General features: G+C 36.9%; 1 protein-coding gene across 3 annotated transcripts in view; it reads left to right on the top strand.

The window, feature by feature from the left end:
- LOC144965213 (MICOS complex subunit MIC60-like) overlaps nucleotides 1–14043 on the top strand; it is a 38830-nt gene extending 24787 nt beyond the window's left edge. For all 3 annotated transcript variants that reach the window (XM_078900311.1, XM_078900310.1, XM_078900309.1), the window contains 7 exons: nucleotides 2073–2170; nucleotides 3041–3176; nucleotides 6515–6638; nucleotides 8318–8541; nucleotides 8860–9088; nucleotides 10705–10859; nucleotides 12112–14043. In XM_078900311.1, the coding sequence (XP_078756437.1) occupies nucleotides 2073–2170; nucleotides 3041–3176; nucleotides 6515–6638; nucleotides 8318–8541; nucleotides 8860–9088; nucleotides 10705–10859; nucleotides 12112–12564 (1419 nt within the window). In that variant the 3' untranslated portion in view covers nucleotides 12565–14043. The remainder of the gene's footprint in view (nucleotides 1–2072; nucleotides 2171–3040; nucleotides 3177–6514; nucleotides 6639–8317; nucleotides 8542–8859; nucleotides 9089–10704; nucleotides 10860–12111) is intronic.
- The last annotated feature ends 6385 nt before the right edge of the window (nucleotides 14044–20428 follow it).

Raw genomic sequence — 20428 nt, 5'->3', positions numbered from 1 at the left:
TCAAAGGAAGAAATCAGAGCTTTCATACGTTTTTTGAACGCCAAAAGTCTGAATCCTACCGAAATTCATAAAGAACTTCAGAGTGTATATGGTGAGCATGTTATAAGCCGTACACAAGTCTATCACTGGTGTAATTTGTTTGAAGCCGGCCATTCCGACTTGACAGACAGGGAAGGGAGAGAGCGTTCGATAACTGCGACGTCAGAAGACAATGTGAAGCGAGTTGATGAGCTTATTCGTCAAGACAAGAGGTTGAAACTTCATGAAATAGCAAGCAGTCTTGAAATTTCGGAAACTTCTGCCCATAGAATTGTATTTGATGAACTTGGCTACAGAAAAGTCAGCGCAAGATGGGTTCCTAAGCAATTGACAGACAATCATAAAGAACAAAGATTGGACATCTGCAGGGAACTTTTGAGAAGAAGCAAGAGCTAACGCAGGGTTCACGGGCATACTGCCAACGCCGGCGGAGACTTTCTAGGGTACGATGTGACTTTTCTTGACAGCATAGTCACCGGTGATGAGACTTGGTTGCACCATTGCACCCCAGAAACAAAGCAAGATTCGATGACATGGAAACATCCATCCTCACCTGTCGTGAAGAAATTCAAAGTCATGCGGTCAGCAAAGAAAATAATGGGAACTGTTTTCTGGGACAGTCGTGGTGTTATTCTGTTCGAAACCTTACAACCTGGAGAAACAATCAATGCTGCAAGGTACTGCCAAACTCTTGACAAGCTTAGGGAGGCCATTCGCAGAAAGCGCCCAGGGCAGTTGACCAACCGGGTCATTTTGCAACACGACAACGCTACACCCCACACAGCACGAGTGACGCAAGGTTGGCTAGAGAAATATGGATGGGAGATTTTGACACACCCACCACACAGTCCAGACCTCGCACCATCTGATTATCACCTCTTTGGGCCACTGAAACTTGAGCGGGCAGGAAAGCGCTTTGATGTCGATGAAGAGCTTGTTGACCATGTGCGGAAATGGCTACAAAACCTTGACGGAAATTTCTTCCGAGAGGGTATCTATTCCATGGTGCGGCGTTGGCAGAAGTGTGTCGACAGACTTGGCTGTTACGTAGAGAAATGAAGGACGAGTCAAGGTATGAACACGTGCAAGAATTTTGTTGATAGCATAAAAAACGCGGATTTTACAGGCATTTTTCGGTTAATTATGAAAGAGCCCTCGTGAATATGCACCTAAATTCCTGACATTTCCACCATTTACAATCTTAATTTGACTACCAGTAATGCTCAATGATTCTATTTCTGTTCTTTTCCGGTTATTTCCATAAAAACTTATTATTTCCGTTTTATCCTCATTTAATTTTAATTTATTTAAAACCATCCAACCTTATATGTCTTTCACGCACACTTCCACTCGAGATACAATGTCCACTCTCGCATCGTTTGTAACAGGGAAATAAATTTGAGTATCGTCGGCATACAAGTGAAAATTCAACTCATACGCCGTGATTATAGCATTTATGGGTGTTGTATACAAGGTATATAAGAGGGGCCCCAGGACAGAACCCTGGGGTACCCAAACTGCAGAACACTAATATCAGAAAGAGAATCTTCAATGGCAACACACTGTGTGCGGTCAGAAAGATAAGATTCAAACCAGTCCAAAACATCATTTTGAATATTAAAATTGGTTTGAAGTCTGTTTAAGAGCAATTTCCGATTAATGGTATCGAATGCGGCACTTAAATCAAGCAGTATGAGCACTGCCGTCTTCTTATCAGCAACATAATTAACAAGATCATTGTGCACTTTGATCAAAGCAGACTCAGTGCAGTGTCCCTTGCGATAAGCAGACTGTACCATTGATCGAAAGTATTAAATTTAGAGCATACAATTTTTTCTATTATTTTAGATATTGTACTTAAATTATAAACAGGCCTGAATTTATAGTTATTTTTGTCCAATGAAGGCTTTTTCAACAAAGGGCGCACAATTGCTTTCTTAAGGTATGCTGGAACTAATAAATATAAATATCGAATCGTATTTAAAAACTGAAATGTTACCAGCTGTGTCTTTTTACCTCTTTCTGTCCATCAGATCCTGGACAAAGATGCTGAGTGGGAGGCTGTTACTGTTGCATACAAAGAAAGGGCAAATGCTGTGACCAGGGCCAATGAATTAGTGGATGAAGCAAGGTGAGACTTTCAATATGGCTTTAATTTTATATTGCTCTAGTAATCCTTAAAACGGGGATGGCCTGTTTCGGCTTTTTGAATGGCTGACCTGTTTTGGTATCGGTGAATTAGTTTTTAAAAAAAAAGATTAATACATTGGTTGTTTAAAGGCAACAGTTAAGGGGAAGCTAGATGGATATGTATCCTTTTCTATGATTCAAGGGTGAAACAATTTGATGAAGAATAGCTTTGCACGAAATATTTTCATGTATGCCTTTATGAGAAACATTTTCAGGTTAAAAAAAAAAAATAGCAAAGGGCATCCCTGTTAAAGCCTTGAAATGGTAAGCTAATTTTACAACCTCTTTTATTTTATTTATACAGATGGAGCCACAATGTTGAATTGTGCTTCTGGTATCTCATTAAATATTGACCCTTTGTTTTTAAAGGTGTCGGCATTGGTATCAGATGTCTATCGAAGACCTCAACAAGATTATAAATAGCTTTGAACAGCATTGTTACTTTGGCTTTTTTCTTTGAACTTCTAAAATTGGCCACTCAAGTTTATGAGTTATCTCAGACATTTTACTGTTGTTCTGTAGTCTTTGAAGACAAATCTTCTGTTGTCTAAAATGTTAATCTTCATCAACAGATCAGTTTAATCACGCTACTACAAACGTAAATTTTATACTGTGGATATAATGGTATAATCACATGTTGAAAATTCAAATATAAATAACCACAATTTTTCATTTAGGCTTAAGCATGAATCAAGTGTTTACTCTCCCCTCTTTGCTATACCCTTGCTTATTTTCCTTCACTCATAATGGATACATTGTTTGCCTTTCAGCAACCAATTAATCAAATATTTTTGCGCCCATCTATCTTTAGGAGGAGCATTGAAAAATTGAAGAAAGTCCTTGATGAGGCCAAGGCCAACAAAGTGACCATGAAGAATCCTGCTATTTACCCAGCCACCAAGAAATTAGCAGATTTTACCAAAGAAATGTCTAATGCTGGTGCCAAGGTAACTTATCTTAAACTAGTAATTTTTCATGTTTTATAGTGTATATAATTAATTTTTAAAGCATAAAACATTGCTCTCTCTTAATTTAACATTGACGTTCACAACATTTTTATTTTTACATTATTTATTATGTATAAACTTTTATCTGTAAATTTATATTGTTTTTGTCGCCGTTTGCATCTTATTGAATTCCATATGCTTTATTATTTATTTATTCATTTATATGTGTGACGTGCTATAGGGAAATGGTTCACATGTCTCTGGAAGTGCTTTTGAGATATGGCTCTATAAAAGGGTTGTTTTTTTTTAGGAGCATTTTCCATAAAAATTGGGATTTCCCAATGATATGATAATTTGTTCATTTCTGCAGTCTTTTATAATTAATTGTCATGACATTTCAGGTCACATAGATATGATAGAGTGATGATAATTGTGACTTGATTTATTGTTGTTTCTTGGGTTTTTTAAAGCTATAATTATATCTTCAACATATATATTATCTGATATGAAAAATAATATAAGAAAATTATTTTTGACATTCATTCAGTTTAAGAATTGGAAAAAATCTAGTTCCAGTATGATAGTAATAGTAGTAGTAGTGATAGTAGTAGTAGTAGTAGTAGTAGTAGTAGTAGTAGTAGTAGTAGTAGCAGAAATAGTAGTAGTAGCAGCAGCAGCAGCAGTAGTAGTAGTAGCAGAAATAGTAGTAGTAGCAGCAACAGCAGCAGCAGCAGCAGCAGTAGTAGTAGTAGTAGTAGTAGTAGTAGTAGTAGTAGTTAGTAGTACTAGTAGAAAGTTGTGGAACAGTTTGGGGGGGGGGGGGGGGGGAAGGGAGTCCCTATTGCTACCACTACCACTGTTTTTACTACTATCACTGCTTCTACTACTACTACTACTACTACTACTACTACTACTACTACTACTACTACTACTACTACTACTACTACTACTACTACTACTACTACTACTACTACTACTATTACTACTACTACTAATAATAATAATAATAATAATAATAATAATAATAATATTACATTTCTATTATGTCTTAGATCTTTCATTATTTTTTAGAAAGTTCCCGTCTCTCTCACATGCTGACCTGCCCTTATCATTCCTATCACACCCTAGGGACTCTCTACTCACTAGCCCATGCCACGCCAATGTTTCATTCACACTCCAACCACCATTGAGTACAGACATACAAGTTTTACTCCATTTTGTTTTATTTGTTTTCCATGTTTGTTGTGCTGACGAAGGATTTGTACCCGAAACATCCAATGTCTGTTTTGTTCCATTATCATTCTTTTGTTAGTATTTTTGAATGATGAATGAGCTTTTTCTGGGTGGGGTTCCTGACCTCCCATAGTGGGCAGGGGGGTACATACTGTGTCTTCAATCCCCTTATACGAGGGCTCTTTCATAATTAACCGAAAAATGCCTGTAAAATCCGTGTTTTTTATGCTATCAACAAAATTCTTGCACGTGTTCATACCTTGACTCGTCCTTCATTTCTCTACGTAACAGCCAAGTCTGTCGACACACTTCTGCCAACGCCGCACCATGGAATAGATACCCTCTCGGAAGAAATTTCCGTCAAGGTTTTGTAGCCATTTCCGCACATGGTCAACAAGCTCTTCATCGACATCAAAGCGCTTTCCTGCCTGCTCACGTTTCAGTGGCCCAAAGAGGTGATAGTCAGATGGTGCGAGGTCTGGACTGTGTGGTGGGTGTGGCAAAATCTCCCATCCATATTTCTCTAGTCAACCTTGTGTCACTCGTGCTGTGTGGGGTGTAGCGTTGTCGTGTTGCAAAATGACCCGGTTGGTCAACTGCCCTGGGCGCTTTCTGCGAATGGCCTCCCTAAGCTTGTCAAGAGTTTGGCAGTACCTTGCAGCATTGATTGTTTCTCCAGGTTGTAAGGTTTCGAACAGAATAACACCACGACTGTCCCAGAAAACAGTTCCCATTATTTTCTTTGCTGACCGCATGACTTTGAATTTCTTCGCGACAGGTGAGGATGGATGTTTCCATGTCATCGAATCTTGCTTTGTTTCTGGGGTGCAATGGTGCAACCAAGTCTCACCACTGGTGACTATGCTGTCAAGAAAAGTCACATCGTACCCTAGAAAGTCTCCGCCGGCGTTGGCAGTATGCCCGTGAACCCTGCGTGAGCTCTTGCTTCTTCTCAAAAGTTCCCTGCAGATGTCCAATCTTTGTTCTTTATGATTGTCTGTCAATTGCTTAGGAACCCATCTTGCGCTGACTTTTCTGTAGCCAAGTTTATCAAATACAATTCTATGGGCAGAAGTTTCCGAAATTTCAAGACTGCTTGCGATTTCATGAAGTTTCAACCTCCTGTGTTGACGAATAAGCTCATCAACTCGCTTCACATTGTCTTCTGACGTCGCAGTTATCGAACGCCCTCTCCCTTCCCTGTCTGTCATGTCGGAATGGCCGGCTTCAAACAAATTACACCAGTGATAGACTTGTGTATGGCTTATAACATGCTCACCATAAACACTCTGAAGTTCTTTATGAATTTCGGTAGGATTCAGACTTTTGGCGTTCAAAAAACGTATGACAGCTCTGATTTCCTCCTTTGACCAAGTTTCAAGGTGGGCCGCCATCTTTAAAATCGTCTAGAACTTCATTGTGCAAAATGATGCACTTCATAATTTCTGGGAATATCCGTAAGGAAATAAGGAATATCATGTCGTTTACAGAATTAAAAAATCTCCACTGGTTGCTGAGCAATGGGCATTTTTCGGTAATTTCTGAAAGAGCCCTCGTATCTGTTTTCCAACATGCTTTCTGTCTTTGTCTTGGAATGAGATTACTTGGTTTTGTCCTAGCTGGGAGGGAAACAGTCAAATGTTTTGGGAGATGATATTTTTTTCCTTATAAATCATCTCTCTGTTATGTATTATTATATTTGTTATTTTGAATTTATAATGTAAGCATTTGAGTGTATTCCTCTTTGTTGGATTTTGTGCTTGTGTCCGGATGAGACTTATAGGTGATCTCAAACTAAATACATTGGTGGTATGCTCTTGGAAATCTACATCTGATCCCTATTTGTTCCCAGTTCCCCTTTGTCTTACTTGATCTTGGGTTCTTTAATTGTAATTCTAGAACTAGAACTTTTTACTATCCCATTTTCTTCCTTTTTTACTGGCGCTGATATAACCTAAATGTGTTGCAAGCACTGTAAAACCCTTAACAACAATGAGCTTTTCACTAGCGACTGACTATACATTATGTTGACAGTTTCAATTGGAAGTAGATATAGGGTGGTCATGAAATGCAGTAATAAAAAAAGTTTTTAATTTCTTTGCCAGGTTCGTCAAGCTGATGCTGATGCTAAGGTGATGCTTAAGTACAAAGACCTAGTAGACAAAGGCAGAAAGCAATTCCAGATGGAACTTGAGAGTCTTGCACCAGATGTTAAAGTCGGAGGGAAAGGTAAGTACAATCTTGTCTTCATTTTTGTATTAAGTTTAAGCTTGGTACCAATTCTTCAGCTTATCATTAAAAAATTGATTTTATTGTTTTTAAAGTTAGAAAGTGTTTTGTTATATTGAATCTTTGTCTTGTTATAATTAGTCCTTCCCCCCTTTTTTTTGGGTTTCATTTGCTTCTTACTTAAGAGTGTTGCTATGATGCACTTGTACAGTATTGAACATTACCTAAATTTGGTCAGAGGGCTTGAGCTGATTATTAGATAAGTTGGCAATGTGTCCTTAGAAAAGTTCTTTTGTATAGTATCCTTTGTTCAGTGATAGGAAATATAATTTACAATAGACTAGCATCCACTCCAAAGGGTAGCAAGCAATTATTACTGTCCATTTAATGCTACAGAATCCGGGACAAACTCTGGCTCTAAGAGTCTTATGGCTCTGAAAGACTACTTTTTAGTGTGACTAATTCTTTGACCTTGAAATTATGACCTTTTGTTTAATACTGTTGTCATAATCTCTTCTAAACATCTGTGAAGCTGGCTGAGAAAACCCCGTAGGTTGCAGCAAATTTCGATTAGAGATATGAGCCAAAATCGAAGATAATGTGAATTTCTAACAGATTTATTTTTTGTGTGAATAATCCATTTAAGAATTGATTCATGATTGTAATGAAGCTTTAAAATAAACGTAAATGTGTTTATTTTTTTATTTTGTAAGACATATATATCAGTTGCAAATTTCTGATTAAATAGCTAGATTTTTGCAGCATAACTTCGATCTGTTTGGATCCTACCACCGTTATGTTTACACATAACTGATAATGTAAAAATGCTGTATCTGTTGATAACAATCATGTTATTTCAGTAAAAAATAAAAGGAATAAGTTTAAACTTGATTTTCTCTGTTCTCAGCGTTTCCCATAGCAACAGATTTTATTCAGAAAGGAATTCATAACTTGGTTTCTAATAGACATAGAAAGAAAATTTAAAGTGGTAAAGGATCAGACCATTGTGGTCTACACCACTGCATACATTTTATGAAATTTTGGTCAACCTTCTGGGTTTTCTCAGCCAGCTCCACATTTGTGCAATTATTTAATGCCCTCCTATTGGGGTTATCATCAGTTTTACCTGTGGAATCAGAGGCATAATGTAAACACAACTAGATGGACAAAGGTGTGAAAGAGTCTCTTGTAAATTAGATTTTATGAATATCTTTTTTAAATACACCAGCAAGACATCTAATTTTATTGTTAAGATTGATTTGCTCGAACATGCTTAACCAAATTTTTATTTAGACGTTCACCTTTAGAAGACAATTCAGTTAAATTAATCTTGTAATAATGTATTTGTTAAAAGATAGTTCACTACTAGTCAGAGAAATAGGATATTAGAGTAGAATAGTAAAAGTTCTGTTACACGAGAGCAGTGAGCTCTCATGTGAAGATAGTTATAACAAGGTGGGTTATTATGCTGTGACCACTAGAATACTTTCCTCATGATGAATGCAGTCAAAGTTAATTAACCATATTTCATTTGTGTTCTTTTCAGAATATTTTGTTATTGTCTCAACGAGGCTTGGTTAAAAAAAACCCCAACAAATGTCATTTAAAATAATTTGTGTGTTTTGTTAAGCTAGTAAAAATGTTGTTTTATAATTTTTATTGTTTTTACTCCTTTTAAGGTCATAAGTTATCTGATGAGGAATTGAATGCTCTAATTGCTCATGCACATCGTAGAATAGAGCAGCTACAAAAACAGATAGCTGAACACCTGGCCATGGAACGCAAGAGACTCAATTTGGCCCTTGAGGCTCAGAGAGAGGAAAGCAAGGGTATCACTCAGGCAGCTGTCAGTGATGAACGTGCTCGCTTGGTAACAGAATTTGAGCTGGAAAAACAAAAGATGGTAAGTTGCTATTTCTATTTATTTACTAGTCATCCATCATAATGTCCTATAATATTGTCAAATAATGTTTCATATAATCGAGATGTTATTAAACTTTCCAACCGGCCAATTAATCATTCATATGTTTAAAAAAAAATCTTTATTTTGTTTCATTGTACTTCATATATGTTGTTATGTCAGCTTGAAATACATAATGCTTTTCTTTGCTGATCTGTGTACAGACGTCGTCATGTCATTAGAATATGTACAGATTATTATTAAAACTTCACATATTTCTATGTCATTAAATGTAGCATTCTCAATAATCTACTCCTACAGGAAATAGAGTTTGCTGCATGGATGGAAGCTGATGTAAGAAAGCAGTTGAGTCGACAAGCAGCTGCTCACAGTGATCATTTGAAAGATGTTCTTTCTGTTCAAGAACAAGAATTGAACAAGGACTTTGATCGAAAGGTCAATATCAAATTGTTGGAAGAGAGAGAAAAATTCCAGGCTGAGACCTCTGGCTGGATTTCCAGATTGAAGGGAATAGAGGCTGCTATAGACGGTGAGGACAATTTCCTGGAGCATTACATTTCACTTTTTTCATATTGTTTTCACACATAACACCCTTCCAGGAGAGTCATGGTTTCTTGATTTTAATTTATTTTTAAAAAGGTGTTTTTTTCTTTTCTTTCTGATGTTTTCTTGTACATGATTGTTACTTAGTTAAGGAACGGTTAAGGTTAAATGTGATGAGTGAGCTATTCTATACCCATAATAATTTTTTGCACCATTTCTGAACAGTTTTAGTGAGTGATTTTTACCTCACATGCTTGTTATCATTAATGGTTTATTTTGGTCCAGTTTTAACATATTCTACTCACTAGTGTATTGTTCATACTTATCACATGCTCAGCAGCATTTTTTCCTTCTATCCTTGTTCATCCCCTTTCCATTAAGAGGAAATTCACAACACACTTCATTCAATGTTTAATCAATGTTTCTCCTGAGTGATATCGTTTGTTTTGATATTGACAACTGTGTATTGTGACCAAAGAGTTTGGTGAAAGCTCATTGTCTCTCATCACGGCTAATCTCTTTGACTCTTACAAAACTTGAGAACAAAAGAGTGAAAGGTATTCCAATCTGATTAAGATGTCGGCTTTCATCAAAGCTGCTTGTCAAAATCTATACAGGGCTGGCATATAGTTTTTGTTTCAATCAAATTGCTCAGTCTGTGGTGGACTAAGAACAATGTTTACAACAACTGGTTTGAGTTTACGTTTATGGTATGAAATCTGATTAGTGGTCAAATCACAATTGCTATAAGAACTTACAACAACCATTGTTTAAAAAAAAAGTGTCCCATAATTTTATCTGAAATCGACCAAAGATACCGCAGCCATGCACAAGCCCTTGTAAACTCGGAGGGAATATGTTGCCAGTGGACAGGAAAGTCTACTTCGGTTAATTCCAACTTAAGTTAATCACAACGTTTTTGCTGATCCCAAGGTGTTGTGATTATCCGGAGTGGACTGTACTACTATACATCATCACTACCACTACTAGTACAACCACCTCCACCTCATCATCACTACCACTACTACTACTACAACCACCACCACCACCACATCATCATCACTATCATTATTACTACAAACTACAACTGCCACCACCACCGCATCATCATCACTACCATTACTACTACAACAATCTCTATCACATCATCATCATCATCACTACCACTACTACTACAACCACCAACACCACATCGTCCTCACTACTACCAGTACAACACTCATTACCATTAGGTTTTAAAGCTTTACTTCATTTGAAATAAGGAAACTTTTGGATTATGTTTGGCATTTTGTTTATATTTATATATTATAATATAGTTCTAATCAGCTATCAAATTAGAACTATACAATATGTAAACACAATGCCAAATACCATCCCAGTTCCCTTTTCTTGTGTGCAGAAATTCCTCTGAGTGTTGTCTGAAATTCCTGTGAGCCAAATTTAAAGTTGGTGTCTCTGATTATATTGCATATTTGGAACTGAAATCTTGGTGCAAAAAGTTTGAAAAGTCTTTAATAAATCACAACAATGACACATAGAATTACTACCTTTTTCCCCCCTTCATTTTGACCACATGCTTCTCATACAACTCCTCTATTTCAGCCCGAGCTGCTAATGAGAAATTGGCTCACACAGCCCAGGATCTGTGGCTGGCTTGTATAGCCCTCAACTCCACCATTCAGTTTGGAGATGAGGAAGCAGATTTACCCATTCCACTCCAAAAGCAACTTGACACAGTGATAACATCCTCAAATAAGGTAAAGATTTTTTTCTATGCTGTCTAAGATCTCAACTCTTGTTTTTCTTTACAGTCGACTCAGGTGTGAAATAGTACCTGGATATAAGCACTGACAGATAAGAGTGTTCATTCAAAAAGGAAACCTAACAGGCGACTGATACTTTATGAAATTGAAATATGGTTTCATATGTCCCGCTTGGGGAATACATGAAACACTGTGAAGCGCATTGAGCATGGTTAATCAGTGGAATCATATTTATTTTTTCTTTTTATGCTTTTGTTTTGATTGTTTTAGCTCTTTTTTGAGAGAGAGAGAGAGAGAGAGAGAGAGAGAGAGAGAGAGAGAGAGAGAGAGAGAGAGAGAGAGAGAGAGAGAGAGAGAGAGAGAGAGAGGAGAGAGAGAGAGAGAGAGAGAGAGAGAGAGGAGAGAGAGAGAGAGGAGAGAGAGAGAGAGAGGAGAGAGAGAGAGAGAGAGGAGGAGAGAGAGAGAGAGAGAGAGAGAGAGAGAGGAGAGGAGAGAGAGAAGAGAAGAAAAAGAGAGAGAGAGAGAGAGAGAGAGAGAGAGAGAGAGAGAGAGAGAGAGAGAGAGAGAGAGAGAGAGAGAGAAGAGAGAGAGAGGAGAAGAGAGAGAGAGGAGAGAGAGAGAGAGAGAGAGAGAGAGAGAGAGAGAGAGGAGAGAGAGAGAGAGAGAGAGAGAGGAGAGAGAGAGAGAGGAGAGAGGAGAGAGAGAGAGAGAGAGAGAGAGAGAGAGAGAGAGAGAGGAGAGAGAGAGAGAGAGAGAGAGAGAGAGAGAGAGAGAGAGAGAGAGAGAGAGAGAGAGAGAGAGAGAGAGAGAGAGAGGAGAGAGAGAGAGGAGAGAGAGAGAGAGAGAGAGAGAGAGAGAGAGGGAGAGAGAGAGAGAGAGAGAGAGAGAGAGAGAGAGGAGAGAGAGAGAGAGAGAGAGAGAGAGAGAGAGAGAGAGAGGAGAGAGAGAAGAGAGAGAGAGAGAGAGAGAGAGAGAGAGAGAGAGAGGAGGAGAGAGAGAGAGAGGAGAGAGAGAGAGAGAGAGAGAGAGAGAGAGAGAGAGAGAGAGAGAGAGAGAGAGAGAGAGAGGAAGGAGAGAGAGAGAGAGAGAGAGAGAGAGAGAGAGAGAGAGAGAGAGAGAGAGAGAGAGAGAGAGCATGTGTGTATGTAAATATTTGATTTCTTATTCTAATAAGTGCAGTGAGGTCTTAGTTCATAATCAGATGAATTGTGGGTAAATTAATTTTTTTTTCAATTTTTTTTTTCAGCATCCATTTGTTCAAACTGTAGCTAATACAATACCAGAAGTTGCTCTAGAGAGAGGAATTTACACTGAAAACAATCTGCGAGACAGGTTTGTCAAAGTATCCCAAATTAGTCGTCGCCTGGGCCTTATTGATGAATCCAATGCATCATTGTACAAGTACCTTGTCTCATTTTTACATTCTTTTTTTACTGTCAGCAATGTGGCTGCATATTCAGAAAAAGACCTTGTATCATTAGATGAAATGGACAATTTTAAACTGGTTGCCAATGCCCAGTACTGGATGGAGAAGGGCAATTTGGATCTAGCAGTGCGATTTATGAATCAGTTAACCGGTGAGTCACGAAGAGCAGCTAGCGATTGGATTACGGAAGCCAGATTGTTATTGGAAACGAGGCAAGCAGCTCAAACTATCCTCACATTTGCATCTGCCACTGGGCTTGCTGCTACGTTTTAAGATGTTTATAAAATTGTAAATAATGATTGTCATTTCAAAAAAAAAAAAAATAGTCATAGTTATGATATGGAAATGTTCCTCTAGATATTCCACAGATAAATGTGAGATGTGCATCGATGCTATTGTGACTGGGTGATTTAATAATTTAACAGGCATGTGATATTATTGTCTTAATTGTTTGGGATCTATGGTGATTGTGTTTGTGAATTGAGTGGATAATTAAGATAATTTGAAGTTGCTAATGATTCAAATGATTGCAAGAGAATATGAAAATTGTCTAGGTTGTGACTTATGCTTCCACATCTTATTTATTTTTGTGCAGATTTCTCAGTAGCTGTTAAAAGTTTTTAAAGTGATTATTTTGTGGTTCACAGTCAGACTACAGTATGGTATACAGTGCAGTACAGTGCAACTTGCATTCAATGAACTACAGTGAAAGTGTTCGTGGATGCTGTGAAAAATTTACTAAGACAATGAAGGACATAATTTGGGAATTCTGTCCTTGTTCGTTGAACTGTGAATTTGTCGAATGCGCGTTCAACAAATGGGGGCTGGGTCTTAGTCTTAGACTAGATCTGTCAGAAACTTATCTGGGATAGACTAGACTAATAACCTATTCCAAAGGTAGCAAGTAATTATTACTGTGCCCTCCATTTTACAGAAATGAGGTAAACTGATGCTCCTGATGACTCGATACCACTTGCCTTTTTATCTAGCAGCACTATCTGTTGATTACTGGCAAAGAATGATGGATTACTGTTTGACTTAAAACATTTTAAATGGATAGAAATGTTTAATTATTTATTTCATAAACCCAGACAGGTCTTCAATGTTCTCTAATATCCCCTTGTGATATAATTGTAAAGTAAGAAGAAGAAGAGAGTTGATTGGTGCTCGTCTGTCACACTCTGAAGGTGATTGTTTTGATGGAAATTTTGGAAATTTAAAAAATGCTCCAGTTGAAATTATTTTATTTTTATTGCAATAACTCAAGCTATTTGCATTACCTATATTTTTTACCAGGTTGTTCAAAAATTATCGTTGATTTATGTGATAAAGCAGTGAAAAAAATAAATAGGAGAAGAAAATTGAACCTAGCAGCTTTGTTTTATAAAAAATAAAAGATGAATATAAAAGACAAGGAACATATATTGCTAAAATTCTTCTATCGAAAATCGAAGTTGACTACTTCCATAATTGATAACGTTTTTGTATTTATATTTTGTCAAAGCTGCTGCATTCTCTCTCTTTTTTTTTCTCTTCTCAACTCTTTATGAATCAAAGCTCTAGGTATTCTCTCACTGTTTTTAATATGAAGAAAGGTATGAAAATACCATTGCTATAAACTCAGTTGTGCAGAGATTTGGCTTTGTAACTTGTCATCTGTGAGCTGGAATGTTTTCTATATATTATGTTTGATATTTATGCAAAATATGTTGCCGAAATGTTTTATAATGAATAAAAATTTGATTTAACTTACTGACGTTTTATGATTTTAAAAAATCCCCCTTTCATCCCCTCCCCCACCAATCAAAAAAAAAAAAAAAGTAAACTTAATTGAATTAATCTCTTAAGTTCACTATCATTTAAGTAGTCGACCTTGAAATGTGTTGATAATTTGGTATCATCACTTTGCTTTTAACATAATAATAATGATAATAATAATAATAATAATAATAATAATAATAATAATAATAATAATAATAATAATAATAATTCAATAATAATAATAATTCAATAATAATAATAATAATAGTAGTAATAATAATAATAATAATAATAATAATAATAATAATAATAATAATAATAATAATAATAATATATAAATATATATAAATATAATAATTTAGGAAGTAGAACTACCTTGCTCTTCTTTTGATCAGTTTTGCTCCTCTTGCCTCATCGTATATTTCTCATTTTCTTGGTGTTGTTGTTCTAGTCTATAACAACTTCAAGAAAGAACCAAATAACAAATACGGGATGTTTTGGGTTATTGGTGGTGGTGGTGGATGCTGAGGGAATCCTGAAAGATATTAGAATAATTATCGTTCCTTATTGGCATGAGGAGTAAATTATGCAACGAAAACGCTGAACATTTTGGGAAGCTATTCCATTTTAAGTTTTAAGGTTCATCTTGCCGTTTGATTGATCTCTTTTTCCTAATGATAACCAGAGATCCTACGCAGTGATATTATTAAGGTATATTGTCATAGCTTAGCATTGATGGTCAATTTAAATTTAACACACGATTTAATTGGTCCTGCAACATTACATATCCAATTATGGCACTCAGTGTGCCATATGAAAAGAAAAGAATGACGATCTTTTGGAATTGAATGTACTGTATTTAATGAGAATGGAACAAATTCAAATATCTGAAAAATAATATAAAGATGATATGACAAAGTCAACAACAAGGGTACAAAAGAAAAATTACAAAAAAAACAAAAACAAAACAAAACAAAATAAACACAACCAAACTTGAATTAGAAGGCATGATGTAATCGATTGTATGAAAATTAAGTTGACCATATTCAATTCAACATATCACACTTTAGGTAAGTGAAAGGAAGAACGGAGAATTGGGTGGGCGTTTTATTTATTTATTTTTTTTCTCAGGGAATAATGATGAGATAATTATGATTACATACATAGATCAATTTAATCAGGATAATACAAATGGAGTGAAAAATGTCAATATATCTTATACGAACGGTAAATCCAATAATTTACAAACATATTCAACAAATATAATTCAATTTCCGCCTACTGAACAATCCAAAAAGAACTGACCTCCGACCTGTCATTACATAATACTATATCCATTTCGCTTTTAACCTCAAGAGTTCGCAAGACAAAAAAAAAAAAAGTAAATCCAGGGCCAATTAAGAAAACAATAGATGGTAAAAGCAAGATTATTATTGATATGGCAATGGAAACAATTGGTGACTTATTCGCAGACTGGCTGTTGCCTTCTAATGGTTAAATTCAACGTGTTCTCATTTGCAGGCCCGATGACCCAAATTGTAGTGTAATGGAAATTCTCTCAACCAACACACATTGTCCATTACAACAATGTTAAATCAAGGCCATAAAGTCGTTCGTTCACTAGACCTCCAAATATCTACACGTCGGTTAGACTTATGACAATCTACCAAATCTCTTTTCAGCGCTCATAAACCGCATTGAATGTAGGCTACAATTGAACTCGCCACAAAGCTGCGTTACTATGCAATGCTCAACCAGATGTTCTGCGGTCTTCTGACTGTTACCATAACGAGTACGAATGGGCCATAGACGCAAGAACCCACTGATGTAGAGTGGCTGCTGTCAGGCAGGATCTGGACGAGGACGATTGGCCGACAGTCGATGTCTGCTCAAGAACGTGGAAAGCTTCTCTCCCAGTTCAGATGAAACAAATTTCCCTCCATGGGAAACCGTATTTTTCACGTCGGCCTCAATCTCGCAATTGTTTCCCCTCCTGAAGTCGGAGAAGCTACGTATATAAATATAAAGACTCGAGGATTTAATTCAGTATGTGCCCGGGACAGAATAGAAAAGAATAGACAAGCAGGTAAAATGTGCAGTTTTGTGGTCTGTGATATGACTATGACATTCGTCTTCGGATCGGTAGGTCCCAAGTTGAGTCCCGCACTGAGTACGCGAAATTGGAAGAGGCTGTTTACTCACATTCTCTCACCGCAGTGAGGAATAACATGGGTACCTGGCCGTTAACAGTTACAGCGTTGTCTCAGTCGAAACAAAATAAAAACATGTAATATTGTCTTACAGGGGACATGTCTTGCCCTACATGTTAAATGTTGCTTTTGGTTTGTAAAGCGCTTTGCCCTCAGGATACGTCGACGTTGCCTAAGTCGATTTTTACCCAAGTCGATTTTTTTTCTTGGTCCCTCCCCCTTCTTCCTATATAACAGTAAAAAAACAACAAACTCCGCATAAGTCAATGTCGCTTAAGTCGATGTTCTTATCACTCATGACTACAATAAAATCACAAATAAACAATTTTTTCCATTGGTTAAAAAAGCTACCAGTAAGAATTTTCAGTGGTTAAGAATATCCGCGAACGATTGGCGCACATCGATGTGATGTAGGTGCTTTGTCTGACGTCCGTGTTCAATGTACATAAGCAGTATTGAATAACTTTTAATTTCTCCATCTCAAATTTTACATCGTCGCAACTTCAAGATTTTTTTTTTTTGGTTCTAATCCCAGGCCATCCTATGTAATGGCCCTCTTAATTAGTATCAATTTTATCAAGAATTCAAGTCTACAACTACAATGGCAAACCTATCGCGGAAAAGGAAGATTCGATGCATTTGGAACGTTTGGCATGCGACAGAAAATCATCCCATAGGAAATTGGCATACCGGCTATTTCTGTCTCGACGATTTACTAGTGTCGAGCGGAAGTCTCGATGATACCTCAAGTCATCGGCCACCAACACTCAAAACTTCCCGAACTCGATGACCAAGGAAAAGTCGGGAATTCCCGAGAAGTAGCACTTCAACTGAGCTTTGGATGGCTTTTTTGTATTAAAACTTAAAATACATTAAATAAATTCACTTTGTATAATAATAAAACATTGATACCTATAACCATTTTGATCTATTTACGACGTTTGTGTTTTGTTAGCTGTTTAAAATATGATATAACGTCAATACCCAATACCAATGACTAGGTATTGAATGAAAGCACCGATGACTAGAGCGATGCTCGAGACTTTTTTGAGTTTTGAGTCTCGAGACTCAAAAAAGCATCGAGACGCAAAAAAGTCTCGAGCTTCGCTGGAATCATCGCCGACGAGAGAGGGGTGAACAATGCAGATAGTACACATTGTTAGTAACGCGTGCGTCGCTCGCGCAGTATAGTCTCGAGACTCGGGACTCGGGACTCAATACGAGAAGCATCGACGACCAAGATTCTCGAGACGAGAAAAGCATCGAGAACTAAGTGGAGGTCGGGAAGTTCTCAGTCGTCGATGACCTGACTTCTCAAAACCTAAAGCATCTATGACCTTTTGGTGACCCGGATGCCCTCCCCTACGATTTACAAGAAGCATGACCTTGACCTAGAGGCTCCTACCCTTCCGCTTTTCGCGGAATAATTTCACTTAATTGCGAGGTCAATGACCTTGGTAATATATGATGTTGACTTCGATCGGTAATAATATAATTGAGTACGGTCAGCTTCTTTCCCTATTTAATTTTAGCCCTGTGTAAGTATGTGTGTGTGTGTGTGTGTGTGTGTGTACCGGACGCGCGTTTGTTTAGGTGTGTGTGTGTGGGGGGGGGGGGGGGGGGGAGGATCCTGACAAGGTTAAATCCATCCAGTCAATGCTTTGCACTCAGACGGCCAGGACCTGTGTGTTCTGTATTATTATTTGACCCCATTCTTAGTCTTTAAACAATCTGTACATTTTTACACATTTTATATTTTAAATCATTTGAGTACTTTTGGATTGTCTATTACATTCTCTGTTGCAAAGCATGTCATTGTCATAGTCAATAACAGTAAGTTGATTCCGCTTTTTTTATCTCAAATTCCGATTTTTATGTATTCTGATTCCTCTATGGGGCTATTGGGGGTAGGAGCCTCTGATGACCACTACAGAGACCGCGCGGTATGAAGGGACATACTTATTCTAGATTGGTTTGCTTTGTTCACATGCGTTTTTGCTCATTTGGTTACACTCCGGTTAAGTTGATTTTCGGACAAGTCGATTTTTTCTCTCGGTTCCATGGACATCGTCTTATCCGGAGTCCCCTGTATAATAATAATAATAATAATAATAAATAATAATAATAATAATAATAATAATAATAATAATAATAATAATAATAATAATAATAATAATAATAATAATAACAATAATAATAATATTAATTATAATATGGTTTTTATATAGCGCCTTACCCCGTATAACAAACTCGTGGCAACTTTCACTCAAACGTGCAATATGAAACAAAGCAATATAATTCTACTGTGTACATATTAAAGAGAAACGTTTTAAGATGTTTTTAAAAGACAAATCTGAATCAATAAATACATCCAAATTTCGAACAACCTTAGCAGTTTCAATTACAATATTTCCTAAAAGGATTAATTCACACTCTACACTTTAAAGGATTACTGGCCTAGCGATAAATATTATTTCAGTCTTACTATTATTAAGTTTTAGTCTGTCCAGTTACACTGTATAAATGTTCATTTGTTATGGGTGTTCATAACATTTCACACGTAGAGAGAGAGAGAGAGAGAGAGAGAGAGAGAGAGAGAGAGAGAGAGAGAGAGAGAGAGAGAGAGAGGGTGGGGGGCAAATGAGGTTGATGGAAGCAACATTTTGTTAAAAGAAACTACAGATTTAGCTGTACATTTTGAAGAGTTGGATCATACTCCTACGATTTCGTGGGGTTTATTACTCTTTACTTGATGCCAGTAACAGAATTTTGCCCTTGACTATGCCAAACAGCACCTCAAATTTTTTACAGATTGCAAAACGGTATTGCAACAAGTGGCAAAGTTATGAGCAATTTGTTGAGACAAGTTTGACATGTAATATTTATTGAACGTGAGTAATCGTTGAATCACGTAACTGGGGTTTGAATGAACGTGAATGAAATACCCCCTCCCCCAACTCGGACAAAAACACAAGTTCGTTAAGAGATATTTAGACCATAAAAACTCTTGAATAGAACTGTTTATATTTCCTCGGATATTGTTTCAATACGTCTCCATTCTCACAAATTACAACATTGATGAATCAGTCCGTTTTACGAGCACCATAAACCCAACAAATACAATCATATGAAGTATGAAGTAGGACACCGACGGGACTATAATTTTCCATGATCAATGACACCCATCCGACTACAGACCAAGCTTAGCATTGCTTGGCTTTTGTGACAAGACGAGACACTGTGCCACTGAGACACCGAGCCACAGAATAAGCCAAAAATAGCGATCTATAAACTGTAAACAACTTTGAGTTTGAGACTATCCAGCGAATTGCTTGCGAATTTAGGAACAATTGATCTTTGTAGTAAAATAATCCTGGCATCATTTTTGTGCAGTTTAGTTGTAAAAACAAAAAAAGAAAACCAACAAAAAATAAAAACACACACACACACATAAAAATACAAACACCCCCCCCCCCCCCGCCCCAAATACAACAACCCACCCCCCCCCCCCCAACCACCCCCCCCCCCCCCCCCCCCCAATCTTTCTCATTTACAGATTCTACTAGTTAAATCAATGCTTATCGTTTTACTCCATCAGTTTCAATCAACGTGCACTTATTTGCAGGTCTGATAACCCAATTCATTTAGGGCTCAATGTTGTAGTGGGAATCTTTAAAAAATGACGCAAAATATTGTCCATGACAACAATGTTAAACTAGGCCCATGATTACGGATGTCAGACGTGCAATAAATTGACCCTTTCCTTACTCCCTAATAATTATAATTTTCAGTTTCCATCCAAGCTTGATCATTACGAACGAAACTGGCAAATGGAGCAGACATTGATATTATTATGAAATTTATGAAATATTTGAAATTCATTGTTAACACAATACATTGGATTACAAAATTATACATCTCAACACGAAACATTAAAAACTGTCTTCATACTTCATGATCGTGGCAGAATGGGATCAAAATTTTTGTCCCCGTTCTCTGTTTCTTTGTTTAGTTTAAAGAAGGGACCTAACCCCGTTCCTTATAGATAGAATGCGCTTGGCCAAGGAGTTCACAACATTGCCATCCGGAAGTATAACGGACCAACACACAAACTCTGTGTAACCATGAACTTTTATCGTCTGGTTAATACAGTTTAGTGAGAACAA

This window comes from Berghia stephanieae, chromosome 2, assembly GCF_034508935.2.
Source record: "Berghia stephanieae isolate SIO BIC M18660-M18661 chromosome 2, UCSD_Bste_1.3, whole genome shotgun sequence".
NCBI classification, from domain to species: domain Eukaryota; kingdom Metazoa; phylum Mollusca; class Gastropoda; order Nudibranchia; family Aeolidiidae; genus Berghia; species Berghia stephanieae.
This window is presented reverse-complemented; position numbering and strand designations above follow the sequence as displayed.